The 23,823-nt window shown below is 37.2% G+C and overlaps 1 protein-coding gene across 2 annotated transcripts in view; it reads right to left on the bottom strand.

Moving 5' to 3' along the window:
* LOC138716094 (very long chain fatty acid elongase 4-like) overlaps positions 1-23,823 on the bottom strand; it is a 53,996-nt gene that overhangs the window by 8,130 nt on the left and 22,043 nt on the right. For both annotated transcript variants that reach the window (XM_069848955.1, XM_069848956.1), the window contains 4 exons: positions 12,516-12,599; positions 6,824-6,880; positions 4,746-4,851; positions 2,147-2,283 (listed from right to left, as the gene is read on the bottom strand). In XM_069848955.1, coding sequence (XP_069705056.1) covers positions 2,147-2,283; positions 4,746-4,851; positions 6,824-6,880; positions 12,516-12,599 — 384 coding nt within the window. The remainder of the gene's footprint in view (positions 1-2,146; positions 2,284-4,745; positions 4,852-6,823; positions 6,881-12,515; positions 12,600-23,823) is intronic.

The following is a 23,823-nucleotide window of genomic DNA, read 5'->3' as shown; positions in this document are numbered from 1 at the left end:
GCCACAGCAGGGGACATTACAGAACAATTACAAGACAACGTACTAACACCCAGTCTCATGGATGAAATACAAATTTTTCCGTTGCCCACGCCGGAAATCGAACCTTTGTCCGCTTGATCGGTAAGCGCATCGCGCTATGCACATATTTACAACGGCCGACATTGTTGTTGTTGTTGTTGTTGTTATTATTATTAATTGTAATTTTATTATGAGGGTAATTTGGTACCACTGTCACCGAGCGTTTACCTATTTGCAGTGTACATTATCATACAGGTCTTTCATTTCAAAATTTCCCAGTCTAAATAACTAATTATTTAAATTGAATTGAATTTAAACAAAAAACACCTCAATTTAGATATTGAGGGGAAAGTCTAAAACCAGGCTTAATTGTATTTTAGATTTCACCCCCCACCCCAACCATCCTCACTTTGAAGTTTGAAATGGCATCCTATATTTTTATACTTAATATGAAAGAGTATTCAATTCTTTATACACCTCATTCGTTTTCGCTTCTTTTGTTTTCTATCGTCGGCTGGAAACCTGGATTGTTGTTATTGTTGATTAGAGATGAAGAGAATAAAGCTACAAAACCTTATTGTGCATATCATGTAATAGTTGCGTTTCTGTATTAAATTATTTTATGCTCGACCATGCCGAAATGTAGTAATTATACACCTGGTAGCAGACCTTTAATGTATGTCATTAAAGTACACCTACTCATTAAAGGTCAGGTCTTTCAGCCAATGACGACTCAGGTTACAACTGTTCAGCCAATGACAGGTCAGCTTTCTACCGTTATAAAACCGCAAGTATCGATTATTCTCGGATATGCAATCGAAAGAGAATTAGCCAAAAGTCACGGAGGCTGGAAATCCAATACTGTCGCAGAAGGTTATGTTCTGTTACTATAATAATTAGCGTTAATTGTAAATAATATTCAAATAAATTAAATTTGTCATCTCGTTTTTCAATGTCTAATTTAATTTCAATGTTATCTCTGTAGGTTCTTATGGCCTAGCAAGGTCAATGTGAACATCTGTTCCTCGGAAAAAAATCAATACTTTCGCGTCTGCGTACATCTCACAACATACGGGACATTGACCAAGGTCAGATATAAAGAAAATTAATAATATATCAAGTTAGAAATATGGTCGAGCATAAAAAGTCGTATGAAACTCGCCTATAATGGTAATTAAGAAGCTCGTATGAAAATTATGAAACTCGCTTGCGCTCGTTTCATAAATATCCATACTCGCTTCTTAATTACCTTCATTATAGGCTCGTTGCATAATGTAATATTATGCTCTACCATGCCGAAATGTAGTAATTATACACCTGGTAGCAGCCCTTTAATGGGCCTCATTAAAGTACACCTATTCATTAAAGTTCAGCTGTTCCACCAATCAGAAAATACTATTGTAGCAATATGAAAGCGCAAGTATCGATTATTCTCGGATATGCAATCGAAAGACAACTAGTTCTGTTACTGTAATAATTAGCGTTAATTGTAAATAATATTCAAATAAATTCAATTTATCATCTCGTTTTTCAATGTCTAATTCAATTTCAAGGTTATATAAAGATTAATGTTTATTTTACTCTCTAGATTATATCAAGCTCAATGTCGACATTTGTTTCTCGGAAAAAATCAATACTTTCGCGTCTGCTCATATTTCACAATTTACGAGCAATTGCACAAGGTCAGTTCCGCTCCTCAGTCAGATAAGAATGACAAGAATACTTATGAATAATTTCAAATTAGAAATATGGTCGAGCATAAAAAGTCGTATGAAACTTGACCATAATGGTAATTAAGACGCTCGTATGAAATTTATGAAACGAGCTTTCGCTCGTTTCATAAACGTACTCGCGTCTTAATTACTACCATTATAGGCTCTTTGCATAATGTACTATTAAAATGGTGTATACCCTTCAAGAGAGAACATTAATCATACTTATTGATTAAATTTAGGAATTACACAAAATAAACTGTGTTTTCATCCTACCATCAACTGATACATACGTATTACATACATAAATACACACACATACAATACAATACAATACAAAACAATACGTCATAGAGTACATGTTTGCACATTTCCGAGTTTCTGTGTGTGTGCAAGCGTGTGTGTGTGAGACTTACCAGTTGCAGTAAGGTGATGTACTTCTTCCACCAGAGATACTTCTTAACTCTGGGTCCCATCGCAGACAGCATGTAGTATGTATACATGAATATATGGACGAACGCATTTATGAAAGCGGTTATTGAAGCCTGTTCACCTGCGAAGAGAAGGAAGCATCTATATTTACTTGCTTCGAAGAATTTTCTGTTCTTTTCTTACTTATCACGTGTTATAATTATTTTTTATGGTTTGGAACTTACTTGTGAAAAGCCTTTTATTCTGACTATAGTTATTAATATGCTTGTGTATGCGGATGACGTGAATATGTTAGGCTAAAATCCACAGACGATTAGGGAAAACACGGGAATTTTACTGGAAGCAAGTAAAGAGAGAGGTTTGGAAGTAAATTCCGAAAAGACAAAGTATATGATTATGTCTCGTGACGAGAATATTGTACGAAATGGAAATATAAAAATTGGAAATTTATCTTTTGAAGAGGTGGAGAAGTTCAAATATCTTGGAGCAACAGTAACAAATATAAATGATACTCGAGAGGAAATTGCACACAGAATAAATATGGGAAATGCCTGTTTTTATTCGGTTGAGAAACTTTTATCATCCGGTCTGCTGTCGAAAAATCTGAAAGTTAGAATTTATAAAACAGTTATATTACCGGTTGTTCTTTATGGTTGTGAAACTTGGACTCTCACTTTGAGAGAGGAACATAGGTTAAGGGTGTTTAAGAATAAGGTGCTTAGGAAAATATTTGGGGCTAAGAGGGATGAAGTTACAGGAGAATGGAGAAAGTTACACAATACAGAACTGCACGCATTGTATTCTTCACCTGACATAATTAGGAACATTAAATCCAGACGTTTGAGATGGGCAGGGCATGTAGCACGTATGGGCGAATCCAGAAATGCATATAGAGTGTTAGTTGGGAGGCCAGAGGGAAAAAGACCTTTAGGGAGGCCGAGATGTAGATGGGAAGATAATATTAAAATAGATTTGAGGGAGGTGGGATATGATGGTAGAGACTGGATTAATCTTGCTCAGGATAGGGATCAATGGCGGGCTTATGTGAGGGCGGCAATGAACCTCCGGGTTACTTAAAAGCCAGTAAGTAAGTAATTATTAGAGTAAGGGAGGGTATTGTCGGATACCATTTTGATGTTCCAAAATAAAGGTAATTGAAAAAAGTTAGAACTGGAATTACTTAGCATTATAATAACCTCTTGGGGTTCCTGCAGTTTGTACATAAGTATTAGGTAATTTACATCATATGTATTTGCTGTATAGCTTGCAAAGACAAAACAGAAATTATATCATCACTGACAGAATGGGAAGCTAATGTCGGATACATTAGACATTATTATGTAAGAGGTATGATAATACATTTAAAATAATATATTGCATATCAGAAACTATTACAATAGTGTTCTGTTTAGCCAACTGATATGCAAGCCTTTTAACATCATTTCTGGTTCATCCAAAATATTTTCTCTCCATCATTAACACATAATCAACTAGCTTCTCTTCACGTGAAGCTGGGAGTATTGGTTTTCGTCCAAGTTTCGATTTAACGGCTTTGGTGGGCTCAGAATTGGACCGTACATAATCAAATAATGTAGATCGAGGTACATTGAATCTTTTTGAAGCAGCAAGATAGCCCATTCTTTTCTCCCGTACTGCGACAATGGCATTTACCATATCTTCAGACTTCCATTTTTTTAGACTAAATCTCTTTTTTTCTTTTACTTTAGGCAACTAAAAATATCACAAGAAGAAACAATTCGTTACTTCATAATATTCGATTAATTAGAAAATTAATTACTTACATTAATTAAAAATACCCATGAGTAAAAGTGTAGTGGTTTGTTATAGAAAACATATAAATGGGTTTAAGGCAGCTTTTATGTAGCGAGCAGCATTGAAAGACAGCCGCTAATGTCGGATACTATTCGACATTGCCCTCGGCTAGTATCCGACATTGCCCTCAGCTAGTATCCGACATTGGCCGACTCTTCACAAACAGTAAAACAAGCCAGCTGCATGAAACATGTTGTCGATAGCATTTCTGCAATTAGAGAATTAAGAAGCCTTATCTATGGTATATCAAACAGTGCATACCATGTTGCGTAAATATAAGAATAACTTGTAAGAGAACAAATCACATTACTTACCCTCAAAAAGTTTTTTTTTGCAGTCACGTTGAAAACACGCTATTCACACACAGTGAAGCACTCAACAGTAATGGCTATTCATGCAGATGTTCGTCTACTTGTAGAGAACGTAATGTATTATTTTCACATCAGATTGCACCATTCGATGGAAAAGAAATATGTTATCCGAGATTATACGACATTAGCAGACCTATCCGACAATTCCCTCCCTTACTCTAATATTGTCCTGTGATGCTCGATGTTACAACTGATTTTTCTGTAAATTTTTCCTGTCCATTAGGTATTCCAAGGTACATGGTGTAAGTGAGTTTTGTTTGTTTGCGGGTATTTTAGCGACTGTTATTGCATTTATGCTATGTCATTCTACTTTCTACCAGAAGATCTCACATATAAATTTTATCTCCCTGCTTGAATCGCTATTTCATGTTAGACTTACATGGAGCGTATCTAGAAAGATACCCGACTACTAATATGACAGCACTGTGGTGATATACATGGAGGAATGTTACTTGTTGATGCTTCTTTCGTAGAATGAAGAAAACCTGGAATTTATAAAGTCCACATTGTAATGCATATACAATTGGAAAAAGTTAAGTTTTTTGCTGTTTGAGAAGCACATAAATAATATGCAAATCTGGCTTTCAGGTAAAAGCTCCCTGTAGAGCAGGTTCGAATAATTTCAAGGAAAAATTGTTCCGGGGCCGAGTATCGATCCCGGGACCCTTCGCTTAGCGCGAACGCTCTACCGACTGAGCTACCCCAGAAACCATACACGACACCGTCACAATTTTTCTTTGCATCCACACAACTCAAGTGAGCTGACAAGACGCCAGAACTCAACTCGAAAGGAACAGAAAGCCACAATTTAAGTCACACAGAGTTTGTGTGCACTGATAGTTGAGTTCTGGCGTCTTGTCAGCTCACTTGAGTTGTGTGGATACAAAGAAAAATTGTGACGGTGTCGTGTATGGTTCCTGGGGTAGCTCAGCCGGTAGAGCGTTCACGCGCTAAGCGAAGGGTCCCGGGATCGATACCCGGCCCCGGAACAATTTTTCCTTGAAATTATTCACATAAATAATATGTTCATGTAACAGTTGTGTACCTATATGTTTGTCGATGGCAGGAATTTTGATGGTCGAAGAATCGTTTGCTGCAAAGATGTCCTACATTGTTGTACAACATTACACCACTTTTGAAAATATTTTCTTGACGTATTTATTGTTCTAAAGATCTGAATTTAGAATAAATGTTTAAGTCCTAATCATAGTATTGACCAGTGGCATAGCATGTAATTTTCAGCAGGGGAAGCTAACTCAAGTTGTCTTTCATGCAATATGAGAAAACGTATTACAAAAACATAGTCTTAAAATAAATAGTAGTCAATGTCAAGTCAGCAATCGAAGATTGGTTGGAACCTCGTAAGTAACACCAATAAGGCACGATCTCGAATGATACGTAGTAAAATAGTGATTTCACTGTTTACACATATCTCTTAACAAATAGACACGTAAACGTATAACATTAGCTCACTCCCTGTCATACTTAGAGAAATCACAATATTAACGGTCAATAGATACAATATTACTATCATTACGTAAGTATGCGTCTGTGTTTTGGTTTTGTGTCCTTCATTGACAGCAAGGGAGTCGGTCATTTGTTTTCTAAATCACACTTTTGTTCGTAAGTCAGTCTTGATAATAGAATTGTCCTAAAAATTCAAGTAAATTGGTGTCAGGAACTGTTATTTCACTCATTATTTATTATATCAGCCACAATGCACACTAACACTTCAACTGAACACAACTCACGAAAGGGATAACTCGGAAACTAAATAAATTATTTTCAATGTAAAAGCTAGCTTCTTGCGAGCCTTGTGACCAGGGTAGTTTAGTTAGAAAGGGATGGAAAATCTGCGGGGTGGGTTACAGAGAAGACTGAGTGAAAGAAACCAGTTTGCTTGGAAGCTGGTGTGTGCAGGCTTCTTGTTTACTGCTGCATCACGAATCATCTTGAGCTGCCGCATCACAATATTTAACGCATAAATATAAACTCTATTAAAATTAATAAATAATTTTGTTCATAAACTGCAGGTTTATTATGAAATTATTATTAACTGGGGTAGCTGAGCTTTTTAGCTTACATTGACGCTACGCCACTAGTATTGACATGTTTTTTTTTTTAAGAAACATAGAAATAATTTTTTGTCCAGTTATTCCAAGAAAACCTTAAAATGTGGTGCGAAGTTGTCCACTTTTACGGTATTTCATAGGTCACAATACTTCGAAATTTCGCATAAACGTTCTGATGAAAACTACAACACATTCGATTACATAAATAAAGATGGTGTTTATGATTTTAGTGAAAAGAATGGGATGGTTTTACCTTCATTTATGATATTCATACATTTAGAAGATGAGCCTAAACTTATACTTAGAACTTAAATTTTTCATAAATGAAAACTTGCATCGTTACGCATCATATTGATATTTTGAGTTAAAAAATAGCAAAACTTACCGTATCAGCGAGTTCAGCAACTTTAGATATCGTGAACCACCAAGAAACTTCTGCTCCCTATAATAATAAACACAAAACAGGGTTGCAAGGGTTATCTCTTCCAAAATTAGACTAGTGTTCTAGTGCTTATAGACTATTATGTAGTCTTAATAACAACATTTTCAGTAAGAGAATTATATATATAGTTTTTTTTAATTTAAACTGGCCATTATTTAACTTTTTTCGTATAGATTGTTTCACTTTCTTTTTTTCTTCTTACTCACTTACTTACTTACTGGTTTTTAAGGAACCTGGAGGTTCATTGCCGCCCTCACATAAGCCTACCATTGGTCCCTATCCTGAGCAAAATTAATCCAGTCTCTATCATCATATCCCACCCCCCTCAAATCCATTTTAATATTATCTTCCCATCTACGTCTCGGCCTCCCAACTAACACTCTATATGAAAAGAGAAAAAAATAAAAACACAGTGAAATAAATAAATATATATATATATATATAAACAATTCAATTCCTTATTGAATCTGGACTAAATAATCCAACTAATAAATATAAAGGTAATACATAACAAAAACATATACACGCAATAAACTACAAATAGAAAAAAAAACACAATAAATACAAAAAGAACATTATCCCCTAATTACCTCATTCGTTCAGTGTTAATACTAATCATTACAACACTAATTAATAACTCTTTCCCTAATTTCCTCGGCTCCCTCCCCCTCGGCCAGTTCCACCCTCAACTGTCGAACTTTTGCCATAAATTTTCCCACACTGTCACAGAATTTAACGTTATTTAACATATTGTATGTTGCCAAGTGCCCCCTGCTAGATGTAATGAAGGACTCTGGCAGGAATCGTTTCCTCAGAGCTTCTGTGGCTTCACACTCCGATAAAATATGGTGTGATGTCTCGCCTCTACCGCAAAGAGGATATATTCTCACCCTCTCTTCGTTGACGATTTTAAGTGTCCTCCAGGCTCCTAGACGAAACCAGATTAAACCCAGTCTACCTTGTCTGCTTCCTCCATAGAGATATAATTCGGTCCCCCAATTTGTTTTGATCATCGATTGGATCTCCAGCGCAACCTTATCCCTACATTCCCCTTCTGTTATTTGCCTGTCTATATCCTTCAGGCGTTTCTTCACTTTCCTCCAGACATTTCGCTTGTTCCTGCAATCTTCCCCGATTATAAATCCCATGCCTATTTCCTCCAACCCTCTGCGTAATCTACCTGCCCAGGTTACTTGGTCTCTCCTCTCGAGTTGCTCCCTGTAACAGACAGCTCTAATAAGAGACTGATCTCCATGCACAATCCTCAGGTAGTACTTTAAAACTTTTATCTTGCATTCTATTGAGTCACTATGGCGTCCGAATTCTCTTAGCATTCCGCTGTTAGCCGTTAACTAGACTGTTACAAATGAGCGTATTGGCACCAGATATATGAAATGTACGAAAAACATGACCATACATATTAGGGGAAGAAATTATAAAAAAAAAATTCTGTAAATTGGTATCAAAATTGAGAACGTAGCTGCAATAAGGGCCCATACTTCAAAATGCTGTTCTGAGATATATACCTAGATTTGAAAAATTTTTTAAATCCGTGCAGAACATATAATAGTAATATCGTAATAGATCGTCTATTGATCAGATTTTTTGTATTCGACAGATAATGGAGAAAAAATGGGAGTATAAGGGTACAGTACATCAGTTATTCATAGATTTCAAAAAGGCTTATGACTCGGTTAAGAGGGAAGTATTATATTATATTCTTATTGAATTTGGTATTCCCAAGAAACTAGTTCGATTAATTAAAATGTGTCTCAGTGAAACATACAGCAGAGTCCGTATAGGTCAGTTTCTATCTGATGCTTTTCCAATTCACTGCGGGCTAAAGCAGGGAGATGCACTATCACCTTTACTTTTTAACTTCGCTCTAGAATATGCCATTAGGAAAGTTCAGGATAACAGGCAGGGTTTGGAATTGAACGGGTTACATCAGCTTCTTGTCTATGCGGATGACGTGAATATGTTAGGAGAAAATACACAAACGATTAGGGAAAACACGGAAATTTTACTTCAAGCAAGTAGAGCGATCGGTTTGGAAGTAAATCCCGAAAAGACAAAATATATGATTATGTCTCGTGACCAGAATATTGTACGAAATGGAAATATAAAAATTGGAGATTTATCCTTCGAAGAGGTGGAAAAATTCAAATATCTTGGAGCAACAGTAACAAATATAAATGACACTCGGGAGGAAATTAAACGCAGAATAAATATGGGAAATGCGTGTTATTATTCGGTTGAGAAGCTCTTATCATCCAGTCTGCTGTCGAAAAATCTGAAAGTTAGAATTTCTAAAACAGTTATATTACCGGTTGTTCTGTATGGTTGTGAAACTTGGACTCTCACTCTGAGAGAGGAACATAGGTTCAGGGTGTTTGAGAATAAGGTGCTTAGGAAAATATTTGGGGCTAAGCGGGATGAAGTTACAGGAGAATGGAGAAAGTTACACAACACAGAACTGCACGCATTGTATTCTTCACCTGACATAATTAGGAACATTAAATCCAGACGTTTGAGATGGGCAGGGCATGTAGCACGTATGGGCGAATCCAGAAATGCATATAGAGTGTTAGTTGGGAGACCGGAGGGAAAAAGACCTTTAGGGAGGCCGAGACGTAGATGGGAGGATAATATTAAAATGGATTTGAGGGAGGTGGGGTATGATGATAGAGACTGGATTAATCTTGCACAGGATAGGGACCGCTGGCGGGCTTATGTGAGGGCGGCAATGAACCTTCGGGTTCCTTAAAAGCCATTTGTAAGTAAGTAAGTATACGTTACAATAGCGGTATGTTGACGTTTTCATGGTAGAGGAAAAGATTGAAAAAGCGAAACGTAGTTGAGCTTTTTTAATTTCCGAGAACATGAAAACAAACATACCACTCGTGTATCGTACATTATTTTGTGCGAAGATCGTTTATTACATACCCGAAAGACTAATTTCTAATTAGTTGCAATGAAATCTCCATGTTGGTTTCTGTTTAATGACGCCAACTTCGGAACACCAAAATATCTTTCTCCAACATTGTTGCTGTAAAATGTTTTCTGTGTTTACTGTACTCCAGTAGGCCGTGATATACGTCTGTCTTTCCCCCCCCCCCCCCAGTCTATAAATGCGAACTTAAAACAAACGGTAAGGTTATGTAATGATTTATTTTTCATTTTAATATTTTAATAATATTATTTATATAACATATTGCAGTAATAACATCGGCATCTGGAATCTCGTTGATTTTTTCACGGCTTCCTTAATGTTACTTGTATCAGGAATGCAATAAGTTTCGTGGAGTAGTAGACTTTACTTAATTTTTGCAAATATTTAAAAACAATAATTAACATTGCAATTTAGGTGAAATTGCAGTGGTAAGTTTCCAATTTATAATTATTACTATGTTAAACGTCTCTAAAAATAATATGTTAAAAGCCTAAAGTAGTAAAATGAATGTCGCGCTTAAGCGGTAAGAAGAGGGAAATTGTTATGTGTGTTACGTTGGGAATACTGAATGTGGTATTTCACACTTACCGCGTATTGGTTCTGTGCGGAAAACAAGCAAATACGCACGATCTCGCACAAAATATATTAAAATAAACAGGTTTATCAGCGTTACTGTTCAAAATTTCCCAACGAAACTTTGTGGGTATAACAAAGAAACTACGGAGAATCGACTTATGGTTTCTCCGGGAAAAGGGCCTATGTGGCTATGGGGCCTATGTGGCTATGGGCCGTTATTGTAGCTACGTCCTCAATTAACATTTTTCCTTATCGTGTCGAGATGCCCCTAAATGTAATTCGTAATTTCTATTTCAATTTTGTAGGAAGAATGATGTGATGTACACTTAGCGGCAAAAAGAATGGGCCTACTCTTGGTCGATAGAAATGCTATGTTTTATCGCGCGGTTCACTCGTGTAAACGTAACGCACTCCAAGGCATTGCTGTGGTGTCTCTTCATTGAAAGTCGTCCGTCTATAATGTAGTAAACCTTACGAGCAGTGTGTGGCCCAGTGGTAAGAAGTCTGACATCCGTGCCAGAGGTTGTGAATTCGCCTCCTGGTACGGTAAAATTATTATTTTTTAACTTTTACTTAATTTATTAGTTTAAATGTGAAATGGCATTTGTTAACAAACTTCGTTATGCCTGCCTTTTAAAAATATTATTGGCCATTACCTGTGGGCTATTAGTAGGTGAGACCTGGTCTGTATAAACAAAAATACTTGTTTCACATCCTAAAAAAACGGACGCATATCAAACACAAATAAATAATTAAATTAACAAAAACAAACAATTTGTTAATATATTAACAAAACAAGGCTGTGGTGGGGACTAGTATCTCGTCCACAAACCACCTGCGTCAACAACTGCCCTCATTCTGCGCGGCATGGAGTCCACAGAATTATGGAACAGGTCTAAATTCTTGGCCATCTTCTCCCACGCATCTAGAACTCTGTCCCACAATTCCTCGGGTGTCCGAACGGGTGGTTGTTCTGCCCAATTAGAGCGTAGGATCCTTTTGACTGCAGCCCAAAAATTTTGAAACGGATTCATATCTGGTGAATTTGCAGGCCAGTCGACTGGGTCGACATCACGCCTTCTCGTAAACCATCTTTGAACCCGGTTGGCGGTGTGTATCGGATGATTATCCTGCTGGAAGAAAAGTGTTCCTTCTGGATATAGTTTTCGGGCGGAAGGGATCATTACATTTGCCAAAATGTGTTCGTAGACTTCTGCCGTAAACAGACCGTGGATGCGTTCCAGAAGTCCTGCCCCATCGTATGACATCCACCTCCAACACGCGACCCTCACGTGAAGCGTATCGGTGGTGATTCATACAATAAACTAGGGCAGTACTATCATTGCTATTCGAGACAATTACCTGGTCGGAGAAAATGACATTTCTCCAATCGAAGTCATGTCGGAGAGTAGCATACGCAGAATAACCTATGCGAATCAGGGCAATGAGTTATTGTTTCTGTGCCATCTTCAAGCGTAATGACGAGACAGAACGTTATATTAACAGATAGCAGTATTGCTTGAAAGAGAGAGGGAGGTTTATTATTTATTAGAGTTTGGGCATATTCTAAGAGATATCGCCACATAATTATAGCTTTGCGAGGCACATATGATGGCAAGTTTGTAATAAAAAAAAAAGAAGATTTGGGGAGATTCGAAACTTGAGCTACTACTACTAACCTGTTCAATATACCAACGCCGTAACAACTTACGCTACTGTAACTGTTTATATCGCTGCGGCATAATACATGGTTTTCCTGTTCATATTCGCTCCGGTTTATTTTGTATTTATCAATTTTATTACTATTTCACTCTTCAAGGGCCCTGATGTATCTAGAATCAACCCGCCATTCGATTTTATTACATATTTTAGCCTCTTAAACAAAATACAGCAAATTTAAATGGTTCAATTATGTGTTACCTGGTGAACTACGGCGTTGACGAGACGCGCATGCGCAATGTATGTCTCTGGAACTTAGAAATTGTCGGCCGGCCCATTCTTTTTGCCGCTAAGTGTATGTCTCATTCATGTTGAAACAACATTGGCTACTACAAATTGAAACCATTCCGTAATAATTCTACGTATTTGTATTTAGATTATACTTACTGCACGCGTGAGATCTTTATCGATAACCTTAGGTTCGCATAATCCTTCATGGAACCAATAACTAATTCCACCTTCGAAGAAATACTGAAAAAGAAATGAAGATGTTTTTCAGTGTTACATGTATGAATTACTATGCACACGTGTAGAAAAAAATACCAACTTCAGTACGTCTTCGTGGCGTCCATGTAGTAGGCTGTCCGAATTTTTTTACCAAGCAATATTTATGATTCCGGATACTATTTTCCCTACCAAGCCTTTAAAATAAACCTGACTCTGTTCTGTTGCAGTAGCGGCCAGTGATCGAAATCCTCGGTGAGGCCAGATGCAACTAGTTTAAGTGCCTCCGATAGGAAATGTTTATTCATGATATTAATTATTATTGTTATTATATTATTAATATCATTATTACTTTACCGGAAGAATGGAAAAATAGTGTAATTATTCCCATATATAAAACAGGAGATAAACAGAATGTTGAAAACTATAGAGGGATTAGTATCCTCAACACATGTTATAAGATATTTAGTAGGATTTTAAATGAAAAATTAAAAAAACATGCTGAAACTTTCCTTATGGAGTGTCAAAATGGCTTTAGAAAAGGAAGATCATGTGTAGATCCATTATTTAGTATGAAACTATTGTTAGAAAAAAGAAGAGAATTTAATTTAGAAACCCATGTGGCTTTTATTTATTTTGTGAAAGCTTTTGATAAAGTCCGAAGAGACCTTTTATTCGACATATTACAAGAAAAAAATATTCCAAATTTGCTATTGCAAAATATAATAGAAATCTACACAGACAGCAAAATAAGTGTCAAAATAAATAACTGTATATCCGAAAGAAAATTAGTTAATAATGGAGTTCGACAAGGTTGTCCACTATCACCAACTTTATTTAATATTTATATAAATGAAATTATTTTAAAATGGAACCAAATCTACACATCAGGAATCAAAATAACCAGTGCTCTAACATTAAATACCTTACTCTATGCCGATGATCAAGTCATAATTTCCAATTCAGAGGATAATTTACAAAGAGGATTGTATACATTAAATAAAATATTAAAAGATTTTGGGATGGAAATTTCAGCACAAAAATCAAAAGTAATGGCATTTTTAGGACAAGACCCAGTCAGAAGTAAGATAATACACAATAACCAATGCCTCGAACAAGTGCAAAATTTCAATTATCTGGGTTGTGAAATATCTTATCAAAATGAAAAAGATGTGAACAAGAAAATTACCAAATTTACACAAATTCTAGGAATAATAAACAATGCATTAAAAGCTACATTAGTACAAAAATCTACAAGAATAAAAATATATAATACACTAGAATTACCCACCCTTTTATACGGAAGCGAGATTTGGTCATTAAAGAAAAAAGACATGAACAGAATCAAAGCAACGGAAATGAGATTTTTGAGGAGGACAGCAGGATATACTCTTTTAGACCGAAAAAGGAATGAAGAAATTTTAGAACAATTAGAAGTAGAGTCAGTAGAAGAAAAAATCAGCAGATACAAATTCAATTGGCTAGATCATGTAAGAAGAATGGAAAATTCAAGAATCCCAAAAATTATGATGCAATATAAACCTAGAGGACATCGTCGACCAGGAAGACCTTTAAGAAGATTGCTAGATGGGGCCGAAACAGGTCTACAGAGGCCTAATTCGTGAAGGATGATGATGATGATTATTACTGTATTATTATTATTACTATTATTAGTCTATTCTTATTACTATCAATGAAAAATAATAATAATTTCACTCACCAAATAAGCTGTTATGCTCTGAGTTTCAGTGATTGTTTCAGTATGAAGAAGCAACCCATATTATGTGTTGAAATTCCCCTTTCTTTCTTTTCTTTGACAGCAACAAACAAGGCCAAGAGAAGTTTATTTTGCATCACATTACCACATAACCATTTATGTTGCCATTATAACAGGATGCAATAGAAACTCGCGTTTTAAGATTATGTGTCAGAAAAATTATATCAGCGATGTCGTAGGTATCTCGGTAGTCTCTCTCTCTTTATTTAAAACTTCCTTTCTTCAGTATTATTTCTTCTCGAAAAAGGACACTCTAACAATGAATTAACTGCACCAGCATTATTTCGCTCATTTGTTTCTGTTTATATTTTCCCAAAATACATAACAACATTGGCCCAGATTCACTACTGGAAGTACAATAGTAGAACACTCTCGCTTATGTCATAAACTGAGACATAAGGGGAGAGAATCGAGTGGGTCTCTGCCTGCCAAAGAGCTGGAATTTTGTTATTTATGGCCTAGTTAGGAAGACAAGTCACCACTGCTATTCCCACCCCACTCTACCCTTGAGGCCGGCGCATGGATGGGACGAGTGAAACCTGACCAGGCCAGCCGAATTGTGCCTCAGCTACAACGTTTTAAGCGTAAACTCAAAGCCCGCGAAAGGACATGAAATGCATTAAGCCAGACCCGGCACGAACAATTCTGGCCTCAGGAACAAATTTTACTGCAAAACAGGTCTATATACATCACAAGCCAGACCCGGCACGAGCGATCCCGGCCTCCGGAACAAATTTTACTGCAAAACAGGTCTATATACATCACAAGCCAGACCCGGCACGAACGATCCCGGCCTCCGGAACAAATTTTACTGCAAAACAGGTCTATATACATCAAAGTTTTCAAATGCTTCTACAGCGATATATATGCTTCATTCAAATAACTAATACATTATACAGGGACATCATTTTATTTTTACAAACATTTTTAATATTAATCTGGCTATACCTTTCCATTAACGATTGAAACAGGAAACACCGTTTGCTACCCCTTCCACGACTGGAGTAAGTATAGGAGGGAAGAAAAGTAGTTCATCCATTTATGTAAACTAGGAAATATCGCAATTTTGAGTTTGATAATTTTATTAGGTTTTTGTTTAATCAAAATACAGTATTGTATTAACACTTAGTGTTTTTATTCACGAATTGAGCTATCCATTCGAACGTATTAATTATGCATTGTATATTGTACTGTTACAGCACATTAGCGTACAATATAGAGAATGAAGTTAAATTGAAAATTATAATATGGATATTTAAACACATTTTTGAAAATGGTGGCCATTCATTTCGATACAGGCTTCAGTTCTTTGTGCATATTATCGCACTATAGACTATTGTACCTAATTCCAATTACCAGTTTCGTCCTTCGTACGAGTAACTCATGTTGAAATAATTCTGTACCTACTCTATAAAAGGCTACCTTACGTATTGTAAATTCAATCTTCACTTCTGCCCGATCCGAAAAGATAAAATTACTCAGAAATGCTATCTACTGTCCGTTCAAGTGGTTTTGTCGCAGGGTCGTAGAAAGGGAGGGGGATCACGTGACAGTTAATTACTTAACGAGGCCCTTTTATTTAAGTTATTTTAAACACTTGTGTAATATTAGGTAGACGTCCAATTAATTCCTAACAGAAATTAATGTTTTCAGAAAAGAGCTAAGATAGCCCAGCTACGAGACTTTACAGAGGAGCGAACAGAAGCAGGTGGGGGAAACCGGGATGCGACGTAGGCAAACGGACGACAGTACCTGTGCGAAAATATGATTCAATATTGAAAGCTCTTTCGTCACTGGAAAACGCGAACATATTTCTGGAACGTACTGTACTCACTCAGTACTGCTTACGCGCCCTCAGCTCTGTGTCGTGAACGGTTGGAAGTTTACTAGTAGAAGGGGTGGGAGTGAAGTACATTCAAAAACTCAGGTACAATAAAAATTGAAGTAAAAATAAAATGATGTCCCTGTATAAAAACACAAAATTTGATTTCAGTTAAGCCAAGTGACTGAGGCCCGGCCTCACTTGCCTCAGTCAATCAGCCGCCACTGTTCTGTTGTTATATCTTTCTAATTTAGACATGATATACAGCGTGAGTATAAATGACTTCCCTTTTTACGAAAATTATTTGTGGACGAACGATTGAACGTAGAACATTTTTAAATATACGAGTGTATGGATGGATAAACTCTCCAAGTTTTTAAACGTATCTTATAGGTGCTCGATATAGGCTCCCCTTGTGCACTGCATATATGAAGCCGGTAGTTCAATTCGTCCCACACACGACTAAGTGTTTCCATATCGATTGCAGTGATGGCGTTGATGATGCGGGAGCGTAGCTGTGGCAGATTTTCCGGTAATGGAGGTACCAAAAACAGAGTCTTTAACATACCCCCACAGGTAGAAGTCACACGGTGTTAAGTCAGGGGAACGTGGAGGCCAGGACAAGAGCTGCATGTCGTCTCTCCACTTCACTTCCACAACGAAGTCCGGGCATTCCTGAACGACCGAATGCCAAACAGATGGTTTGGTCGCGCGGGGAGAGACAACATGCAGTTCTTGTCCTGACCTCCACGTTCCCCTGACTTAACAGCGTGTGATTTCTACCTGTGGGGGTATGTTAAAGACTCTATTTTTGGTACCTCCATTACCGGAAAATCTGCCAGATCTACGCGCTCGCATCATCCACGCCATCGCTGCAATCGATATGGATACACTTAGCCATGTGTGGGACGGACTACCGGCTTGATGTCTGCAGGGTTACAAGGGCAGCCCAAATCGAGCACCTATAAAGTATGTTTAAAAACTTGGAGAGTTTCACCATATACTCGTATAAGTACAAATTTTATATCTTCAATCGTTTGTCCACAAATAATTTTCGTAATCAGGGAAGTCATTTATACTCACACTGTTAGTTCACGGAACTTCCAAATACGCAAATTTAATATTGAATAATTTTCCAGGTGTCCGCGATGTTCATGTTATGTGCAAAGGACATTAGAAAAGTATATGTTACTTAAACGGTATAATGTTTGAGTACGAAACGAAAGTTACCGTGTCATGTTCGAGTTCCACTCATTGGTTGAAAAATATTTGGCGAGTAGTTGGGAAAAGTGTGTTAACTCCAGAAAAGTTGTTCCTAGAAAAATTATTTTTTTAAGTTTCAAAATCCAAATCTGTATACTTTTACTTCGTGACCTTCCTGTAGTGTTTTTTTTAGAGTATTGTTAACCTTTCCTAAAATATCTGAAACTCAAGTTTAATTTAAGACTCTAAAATGGGCCTAAATGTAAGGAGATGCCGTGAAAAATTGGACTTAACACACTTTACTTACTTACTTACTTACTTACTTACCTACTTACTTACTGGCTTTTAAGGAACCCGGAGGTTCATTGCCGCCCTTACATAAGCCCGCCATTGATCCCTATTCTGAGCAAGATTAATCCAGTCTCTATCATCATATCCCACCTCCCTCAAATCCATTTTAATATTATCTTCCCATCTACGTCTCGGTCTCCCCAAAGGTCTTTTTCCCTCCGGCCTCCCAACTAACACTCTACATACATTTCTGGATTCGCTCATACGTGCTACATGCCCTGTCCATCTCAAACGTCTGGATTTAATGTTCCTAATTATGTCAGGTGAAGATTACAATGCGTGCAGTTCTACGTTGCGTAACTTTCTCCATTCTCTTGTAACTTCATCCCTCTTAGCCCCAAATATTTTCCTAGGAACCTTATTCTCAAACACCCTTAACCTATGTTCCTCTCTCAGAGTGAGAGTCCAAGTTTCACAACCATACAGAAGAACAGGTAATATAACTGTTTTATAAATTCTAACTTTCAGATTTTTTGACAGCAGACTGGATGATAAAAGCTTCTCAACCGAATAATAACAGGCATTTCCCATATTTATTCTGCGTTTTATTTCCTCCCGACTGTCATTTATATTTGTTATTGTTGCTCCAAGATATTTGAACTTCTCTACCTCTTCGAAGGATAAATTTACAATTTTTATATTTCCATTTCGTACAATATTCTCGTCACGAGACATAATCATATACTTTGCATTTCGGGATTTACTTCCAAACCTAATAACATTTATGGTGATTAAACACTTAGTATGACACACTTTGAAATTCAGAAAAATGAAAAGAATGTCATAGTAGTTTGTATATTTATTATTATTATTATTATTATTATTATTATTATTATTATTATTGTTATTATTATGTGGACTGATGCTGTCTTGTTTCATTTTCCTACCCTACCACAAAAGCCATTCCACTTCAAAGCTATCAAGATTTCATATAGCTATCCCTAATTTCTTTTTAATTTTTCGGCCACTTTTAACTCTAAAATCCGTGTAAATTTTTTTTGTAGGAATCTAATTTCGGCAGATATTAAATTACGAAATTTTCGAAAAACATTTGTACCTTTCCCTCGGATCTATCTCCAGTTTTAATCGTTTATATTATTTAGTCTTTGGCTCAGGTGAAAGGTAAAAATTCCAGTGAAATAATGAGATAAGCTACATATCAGGATTTGTGATTTGTCCACTTCTTTCACTGGACCCCTCAGTAATTTCAGAAGAGATCTACACATTTAAGTAATTAGCATTATAAACGAACATGCTGAGTATTTATTAATTATATAAAATATACTTATTTTAATGCATGCGTGAACATTGTGTGTATCATTAAACTATTAGGCCTATTGCTGACACGAACAAACCCCGCCACTGGGTGAGCCACGGTTGCACTAGCGTGCATTTCTTACCCGCGGGTAAGAGACGCTAGCCCAAGAGTGCACTGTGCTGATGACCGCTGCTATAATGTGTAGATTCTGTCAGTGAAATTTCAACGCACGTTTCGATATGAGCTCATCGACAGTTTCCTCGTAAGTCAAAGTCGCATACGCTTCAAAAGCATCTGTTCACAACATACGCTTTCAGAATTGTGCAAGCAAAGGTTAAACTACGGATGCCTGAAACACGCACTCCTATTAAAATGTTAAAGGGTAGACTATATAACAGGAGGAGAAAGGGTAGACCAAAGCTGGGGTGGGTAGACGGAGTATCCAAAGATCTTGAAATTATGGGAGTGAGAGGATGGACTAACATGGTGAAGGACAGAGTAAGATGGAAGGCTGTTGTTAAGGAGGCCAAAACCCACCTCGGGTTGTAGCGCTGATGATGTTGATGATGATGATGATTAGGGAGCGGATTTTTATGTGCTAAAAATTTTAATATATTTATTTTTTATGTGCTAAAAGTACGAAAATATTTGCTAAAATAAAAATATATATTTTTTAAATATGACAAAAATACCTTACTTAGCTTGAAAAAAAAAATGTTACTAGGTACTCAACTTAAAATTCTTAAAAGTACTTAAATTTATTAATGCTAGATTTAAGTACATTTTAAGAATTTTAAGTTTTAAATTTAATTTTAGATACTAGTCGTTGTTTCCTGCTAAAGCAGGGAGATGCACTATCACCTTTACTTTTTAACTTCGCTCTAGAATATGCCATTAGGAAAGTTCAGGATAACAGGCAGGGTTTGGAATTGAACGGGTTACATCAGCTTCTTGTCTATGCAGATGATGTGAATATGTTAGGAGAAAATACACAAACGATTAGGGAAAACACGGAAATTTTACTTGAAGCAAGTAAAGCGATCGGTTTGGAAGTAAATCCCGAAAAGACGAAGTATATGATTATGTCTCGTGACCAGAATATTGTACGAAATGGAAATATAAAAATTGGAGATTTATCCTTCGAAGAGGTGGAAAAATTAAAATACCTTGGAGCAACAGTAACAAATATAAATGATACTCGGGAGGAAATTAAACGCAGAATAAATATGGGAAATGTGTGTTATTATTCGGTTGAGAAGCACTTATCATCCAGTCTGCTGTCCAAAAATCTGAAAGTTAGAATTTATAAAACAGTTATATTACCTGTTCTTCTGTATGGTTGTGAAACTTGGACTCTCACTCTGAGAGAGGAACATAGTTTAAGGGTGTTTGAGAATAAGGTGCTTAGGAAAATATTTGGGGCTAAGCGGGATGAAGCTACAGGAGAATGGAGAAAGTTACACAACACAGAACTGCACGCATTGTATTCTTCACCTAACATAATTAGGAACTTAAAATCCAGACGTTTGAGATGGGCAGGGCATGTAGCACGTATGGGCGAATCCAGAAATGCATATAGAGTGTTAGTTGGGAGACCGGAGGGAAAAAGACCTTTAGGGAGGCCGAGACGTAGATGGGAGGATAATATTAAAATGGATTTGAGGGAGGTGGGGTGTGATGATAGAGACTGGATTAATCTTGCACAGGATAGGAACCGATGGAGGGCTTATGTGAGGGCGGCAATGAACCTTCGGGTTCCTTAAAAGCCATTTGTAAGTAAGTAAGTCGTTTCCTAAGTAACCAGCTACTTTTAGTTACTTTGTTTCTTAGTTTTTATATTGGCAATACAGTATTGACTTAGTTAACTGGAATGTTCCGATTACCCCAGATGCAAGCAATCCCTTCTCCGACTTTCCCCTCCCACTTAGCAGTTCTTTAGACCAACTGCCAGCTCTAGCGACCCGTTATTTTCCCTACACCCAACAACCTCGGACCTGCTGAGACGGTCCTTCACAGCTCTTCCAACCTCACTAAAAATCTCTCACGTCAATAGTCAGAGTCTCCTTTGTCATTTCCATGAATTTCATGCAATCTTCGCACCCCTTTAAATTAGTGTGATTTTAGTAAATGAATCCTGGCTGAAGCCAACCTTACCGTCGTCCCTTGTGAAGTTAGATGGCTACACTCTTGTTCGAAATGACAGAGTAGGCAAGGGAGGTGGAGGCGTAGCCGCTTACATTAGAAATGAACTGCAACCTAGGGTTATATGCCAGTCCGCTTCTGAATACTGTGGTTGTCCAGAATTCCTTTTTATTGAAATTCAAACTAGCGTACAGAAATGTCTGATATGTGTTATATATAAAGCCCCTAAAATCGGTTATCTCTGTGATCTTGAAAATGCTCTTATCGACACTCTACCTTGTTATGAACACGTCATTCTTATGGGTGACCTCAACACTGATCTCATTATTAATTCTACCTCTGCCACACAGCTTACAAATATGTTCAATTCTTGTAATATGTCTGTTCTCCCCCTTCAACCTACACACCATACCAGCACATCAGATACTCTTCTAGACTTAATTGTAACATCGCAGCCACAGAGTATACTGAAACATGGACAGTTGCCTGTTCCTGGGTTATCTGCACATGATTTAATCTTTGCTGAATACTCATTGCAGTGCCCGAAAAAAAACCTCTAAAATTTTAACGTACAGAGCCCTAAAAAATATAGATGTCACAAAGCTCACAGACGACGCCATTCAACTTCCCTGGAGTTCTATCTGGAACTTACGCACCGTAGACGAAAAAATCGACACTTTCAATTCTTTAGTGTTGCAGTTGTATGATAAACACGCACCTACAAAAACAAAGCGTCTGAAGCGCTGTCATGCACCATGGCTCACCGAATCAATTCGTGATCACATGAGTAGAAGAGATGAAGCCTTTCGTAAATTTAAACGCAATAAAACTGATGAAAATTGGCAAATATACAAGCAATTTAGAAATCAAACCACACAAATGATACGTAACTCCAAACTCCGACACACCCATAGCCTAATCGAGCCGTCCACAAATGCACGTGAACTACGGAACAACTTACGGCAAATGGGGATAGGACAGAATAAGACGCCAACGGATCCCATCAACATTCCTCTAGATGTACTTAATGACCATTTTACATCCGCTTCCACTTCACATCCCAATACTGACCTGAAACAACAAGGCATAGATGAACTTTCAACCGCTCCCATCCCAGACCGCGACAAATTTTATTTCACTAATGTGACTGATCTAGACGTAAAAATAGCACTACAAAGGATTAAAAGTAAAGCTCAAGGCACAGATCGCATTAATATTTTGATGTTAAATTTGATTTTAGACATAATTCTCCCTACCTTGTCTCACATTTTCAATGCTTCCCTCATCACCTCTACCTACCCACAACAATGGAAATACGCCCTCGTTCATCCACTCCCTAAAACCGCCAAACCAATGACTGCAAATGACTACAGACCAATCAGCATTCTTCCCACACTGTCGAAGGCCCTAGAACGCATTGTTTACAAACAGCTGACTGCTTACCTTGGTACACACAATCTATTGGACGCCTGTCAATCAGGTTTTAGAAATAGCCATAGTACGAGTACTGCTCTACTCAAGATCTCTGAAGACATTCGTGAAGCAATAGACAGACGTGAAATTACTGTATTGACACTAATTGAATTCAGCCGAGCTTTTGACACTGTCGACATTGACATATTGATTTCAAAGCTAAGACAAATGCATCTTTCTGAGAGTGCAGTCACATGGATGGACTCCTACCTTCGCGATCGCCAGCAATGTGTATATCATGATAATCGTTCTTCTTCTTGGCGACACGTGAGAGCAGGTGTCCCTCAGGGGTCTGTACTAGGTCCTTTGCTTTTCACTCTATACATTAATGACATATCTTCAGTTCTGGAGCACTGCCGATATCATTTGTATGCGGACGACCTTCAAGTATATATACACTCTCGGCCTGATGCTCTTAACGAACGTTTGTGGAGCCTCAATGACGATATTTTGTCAATTAATAATTGGGCAAGAAAATTTGGGCTAAATATCAATCCAGATAAAACCCAAGCCATTCTCTTGGGACAGCAAAGGCTTTTATCCTCTATTACTATGAACACCCTTCAGCCTGTCTCTCTCAACAAAATAATTCCTTTCAGTGCTACTGTAAAAAACCTCGGCATCTATTTCGACTCTAATATGAACTGGAATATGCAAATCAGATATATCTGTAGAAAAGTTTTTTCTATCATGCATTCTTTGAAACGCCTGAAAAATTTCCTTCCTACTAAACTAAAACAAATTCTAGTACAGACCCTTGTAATACCTCACTTTGACTATTGTGAAGTTTTATATAGTGACCTAAGTGCTGAACTTTCTCAAAAACTCCAACGTGTACATAATGTCTGCGTCCGATTTATTTTCAATATCCGCCGACATGATCATATATCGGAATATTTTCTACGACTCTCCTGGTTCCGCTTGCAAGATCGACGTCTAGTACATTCTCTTTGCCTGCTATATCGAATAATACATGATTCCACACCCAACTACCTTGCCTCTCGGTTTACTCTCCTAGCTTCACATCATAATCGTAATACACGTTCACAGCACAATCTGTTGCTATCAATACCACGTCATCAGACATCTCTGTACTCAAGTTCTTTCTCAATAGCCATGGCCCGCTCATGGAATTCGCTGCCGCTGGAAATCAGGGGTAGTCTTAGTCCCCAGTTGTTTAAAATTAGGTTGTTTAGAAATATTTTAAATGCACAGAACTAGTTTT

This window comes from Periplaneta americana, chromosome 2 (assembly GCF_040183065.1).
Source record: "Periplaneta americana isolate PAMFEO1 chromosome 2, P.americana_PAMFEO1_priV1, whole genome shotgun sequence".
In the NCBI taxonomy this organism is placed as follows: Eukaryota; Metazoa; Arthropoda; class Insecta; order Blattodea; family Blattidae; genus Periplaneta; species Periplaneta americana.
The sequence above is the reverse complement of the archived record's forward strand: the minus strand, read 5'-3'. Positions and strand labels throughout refer to the sequence as shown.